This window comes from Dendroctonus ponderosae, unplaced genomic scaffold (genome assembly GCF_020466585.1).
Source record: "Dendroctonus ponderosae isolate FM_Combo_2020 unplaced genomic scaffold, Dpon_F_20191213v2 Dpon_F_20191213_1, whole genome shotgun sequence".
Lineage (NCBI taxonomy): Eukaryota > Metazoa > Arthropoda > Insecta > Coleoptera > Curculionidae > Dendroctonus > Dendroctonus ponderosae.
The window spans coordinates 32,503,567-32,508,111 of record NW_026017110.1 but is presented as its reverse complement, the minus strand read 5'-3'; the positions used below and the strand labels follow the sequence as shown (position 1 = coordinate 32,508,111).

Genomic DNA, 4,545 nt, shown 5'->3' with positions numbered 1-4,545 from the left:
CAACTGTCTGGCGAGTTGATTAACTACAGCCACTCTAGGCGCGTTCGAGTTCATCTCTTTTTCAACGCCATCGTAGCGGTGTTTCATGATTTCCATGTCCTCAACGTTCTTTAATTTACCTTCAACGGTTGACTTCAGGTCTTCAAATTTCTTAGCCATTTTATCTCTCATTTCGTTCATCACTTTCTTACTATTGGCCATTTCGGATGAAATGCTGGATAGCATCTCTTTGTTGTTGTGTTCCATTTTGTCCATTTTTTCGTCCATTTTCCTACTGTTGTCATCCTTTTTCCTACTGTTGTCTTCCATTTTGTCGCTCATCTGCATGAGCAGTGCAATCAAACTGGGGTCAAAATGAGTGTGTAATTGTAATTGTAAAAAATGTAAATCTGTCCCAACTGTCCTCCAAAAGCCCCTGTTAAAGGTTATGTATCAATGATCAATATAGATCCAATAAAATACAGTTAAGTTGTTAAATCGCAATAAGTGTTCGAAGCTGTGGCGAATTTTTCTCTGGGGGGGATGGTGAGGTCATAAAAAAGATACTTCGTTGTATCTACAAAACGTAAGAATCATTCAAGTTCTCTGGATGTAATTAACATGATTTTTAAATAAATTATTATTAAAGTCAATTCAGATTTTAGAGTTGTGATTATGAAATAAAAATTATTCTATTTAGTTTTTTTCGGTAGCAAAAATTATTCTATTTAGTCTGGGGGGTCTGTGATCTCATAGCCCCTTCCGGATTATTTGTAAACATAATTCGCGATTATGAGGACATTAATTGACATTTCGAAAAAGGACGTTCCACAGTCAGCAAATCCTGTTGAATTTACCGTTTGTCCTTTTGCTCGTTAGTCTATTTTATTCTCACTTTCTGTATGATTTCGTATTTACCGGAGTTTTTAATAATTACGAAGCAAAAGGTATTTCCGAAATGTTCATTAGGCAGATTACCTTGAAAACATTGTTGCCGTCTTTTTGATGTAGTTTTTGGCAAATTTCTCAGTTTTTAATAACAATTAATTTTGTAAACTATTTTTTCTGTACTCCTAAAAGACCACCAGACAGCACTTCCAGAGGATTGACGCCAATTTTGAAACACGCGGCATGTACTATATATCTCACAAACTTCTTTTACTTTGACAATTTAATTAATCTCTTTATAAATCCTGCTCTTCGGTTTTCCAAATCTCTCAGCTACTGTTTTTGTTCTCCATCCTTCCTCCATTAATGTAATTTTTCGAGATTTTTCAAATACTTTTGAATGTGCCATTTTGATAATAGGAGTATTTATTAGTATAGTCATTTATTATTATGATTCATTATGTCATTTAGACTAAGGTAGATGTAGGTAAAAAGTCAGATTGACACAATTATTTAATGGTCTACTTTTATGCGACGCCGACTGTACTTCTGTACGAAGTTAATGATCTTCCGCGGACCACTACAATTTGCCAAAGAAATGCCATCCCAAAACATTATTGAATGACTATGACCACGGAAAGCCAGTTGGGGAACCATATATGCTAAACTGTATCTTTCTCATAAAAGCTCACCAATCGCACAATTTTAAAACCCCTCTAACTTCAGCAGTAAATAAGACTTTCTTCCAGTCATCCAAATCCCAATCGACCTATTCTCGAGCAAACTCAAGACTAGCTTGATTGTGGGCCATGGTAAAGAGAGGATCTTTTGCGGGATGTTTTGCACTCAATCCGAATTCATTGAGCCTTCTTCTTACCATTTCGGAAAAAATTGCAATATTTCAGTCATTTTTAAGTCGATTTGTTAATAACTAATTTTCGGTAAGAGACCATTTCTTAAAGCTTGCAGTCGTATAAAACGATCGCCCACTTGGTTTGAAGATCTTGGTCGGTCTTGCCCTGGTCGTCTTGCACGGCAACCTGTATCCCTAAGACATCGACCAATGCTTGTTTGATGAACAACCTACCTTCGGGCAACCTCACATTTGGAATACCCTTCTTTCAACAAGGTGACAATTATGACTGCATCAAACACAATTCAAATTTTTCCTGGGGACATTTCAATCCGAATACACTTTAGTTATACACGCAAGTTAGGAAAAACGCAAGAAAATTAAACCAGTCTGAACAGTCTCACACTTGCTGAAAGCAATGATGAGATGTTGCAAATGACACAAAACACCTAGAAACTTGCATTGGTGAAATAAATATAAAAGAATAAAAAACAATTGGCAGTGTACAATATTACTATGGTTACGTTATTTTCCAACCAACTTGTTGAAAAAATTGGTTTATTCGAAAATGTATAGAAGGTGCGCTAATTTTGTCCATCAGCGTATATGAAAAATAAAATTTGATAATGGTTTCTGAGAAACAAAACGGTGCTACGCGAAAATATTTTTGGTTGTTTGAGATTATTTTAAATAGTTTCAAAAATTAATAAAAACGAAAATTAAGAAAAAAATTTTTTTCCAGACATTTTAAAAATGAAAATAAATACTTGTGTACTGAAAATGTTATTTACATGGCCAATGATTGAGCAACTTTTTCCCAATTTAACCGACTTTATCATCACGACATCGACTCGTCTTATCTTGGACACCCTTTATAAATATTAAAAAGTTTGAGCAAAATAATATTACGATTGTTTTTCTGGAAGCTCTTATTAGCATCTTATTAGCATAGGACATGAACATACGAGCAGAATCAGCATAGATGTGAGATATTACGTTGCTAAATATGTGCACTTTTCCCTCAATCTTTAATCACAATTTGCGATGACAAACTCTTTTCGATAACAGCTGCGTTGCTCTTCAAATTGCCAACGTCTGGTGAACATTATAGTAATTTTTGTAAGCATAACTTTAAGTTGCAAAAGTGTTGATTCAGATTATTTGCAATATCAAATATTTGTATTTTCATAAACCAGGGACGCTAACGATGAATATTTGTGAGTCTATTTCAAACGGCTCTTAATTAAAAAAAAAATTAAAAAGAAACACGAACATTCGTTACGCATTTCGATAAAACTTTTCAATAGTCAATTCATGTACGTATTTTAGAGAAGGAAATAAATCGATTACTAAGAACATTCAACTTCAGCCCAATTGAACACTACGGAAAAACTAAGTTAGAAGACACCCCAGAAGAACAACGGGTTTTAGTGGGCAATGCCTTTCGATCTGAAAAAAAACTGTTGCATCGATCTCCCGCAATTCAACAAATAATTTTCGATGATCATGACTATCAGCTACTTTCAATTGGTCTCAACGACATACCAGGGTACATGAATAATCATTATTATGCATTTTAGTATTTAAAATTGAATTTTAGAGCTGATCAGAGAATTCGCTACTTGGAAATTGCCTACGCAGCTCCTGAAGAGTTACTTGTACAATCTCGAATAGCTGTAGGAGTTTTAGGAGTAGAGCGAAAATACTTGGATGTAATGCTCAAACCTAGAAATATTTCTACGACGGTAAAGAGAACTAGCGTTATGAAAATCGGAGAGTTTAAGATCCCACCAAAATCGTCAAGCAAGTAGGTATTGTGGTGATATTAAGATACTTAAACTACGTTCCGCATTTTGCGAAATTTCAGACATCGGCTAATATCTGATACTCTTTCCAATTGCCCTTGCAAATATCAAGAAAGCCACGCTACCAAAACCGCTAGAGCTGCTCAGTGCAAAAAATGGAGACTCTATTTGGAAATGGGTGGCGTGATAACTAGTGAACTATCAGAAATGGGATCAGCTCACACTATTCAACCATCCTTGGGACCCTCCAGTATCTTAAGAAATTAGTTCGTTACCTCAACATAAAAAATTGTTATATGTACTTACCATTTTGTTTTGATGATTGTATTCCATGAGGAGCTACAGGATAAGGGCCTGTAGGAATCAAAGATCCGTGTCGGTTGATAGGAAGTTGTAGTCGCCCACAATTTGATAGTAATGATCTGTCTGAAGTCCCTGGATGAACAGTTAAATTCATTACACTGAGATCGGTAGACGAATTACCTAAAACATTCCATTAAAAACGCTAAAATAAATAATTTAAAATTTCAAAAAGATGGATTTTTTATGCTTGGTTCTGTTGATATGAATAACCAAGTCTATAAAGAGAAGTACAATAACTTCCGTTATTTTATAACTAGGTAGGTATACAGTGCAACCGATTTAGATGCGGGTCACTTAAGATCAAGTTCTTCTGTATAAGGTGGCAAAGATATTTTTAAGCAATTTTAGAATTAATTAACGTTAGTTTTCTGGAAGTAACCTCACATGTGACATGTGACCAACAAAACAACTACTAAACAACAAAACTAAATTATCAGTAAGCTGGAAAACGAGACAGTAACATAATTGAGTTAATCGTTCAATCAAATGCTCCCGTGTCTCCTGAATTATCTGTTAATCCACAGGCTCTACAAGAGCTCCAAATATTACCCTTATCGTAAAGGTTCAGAAGTCCTGTTAGATATTAAATGTATCATTGTTGATACTGAGGGGCTATGGGAATAAATTTTATTGTACTTGAATGTAAGAGAAGTGCTG

General features: G+C 34.9%; 1 protein-coding gene across 1 annotated transcript in view; it reads left to right on the top strand.

The window, feature by feature from the left end:
* Positions 1-4,059, top strand: part of LOC109541918 — a 5,629-nt gene extending 1,570 nt beyond the window's left edge. The window contains exons 2-4 of the mRNA XM_048660548.1: positions 3,050-3,269; positions 3,321-3,527; positions 3,588-4,059. Coding sequence (XP_048516505.1) covers positions 3,050-3,269; positions 3,321-3,527; positions 3,588-3,792 — 632 coding nt within the window. The 3' untranslated portion in view covers positions 3,793-4,059. The remainder of the gene's footprint in view (positions 1-3,049; positions 3,270-3,320; positions 3,528-3,587) is intronic.
* The last annotated feature ends 486 nt before the right edge of the window (positions 4,060-4,545 follow it).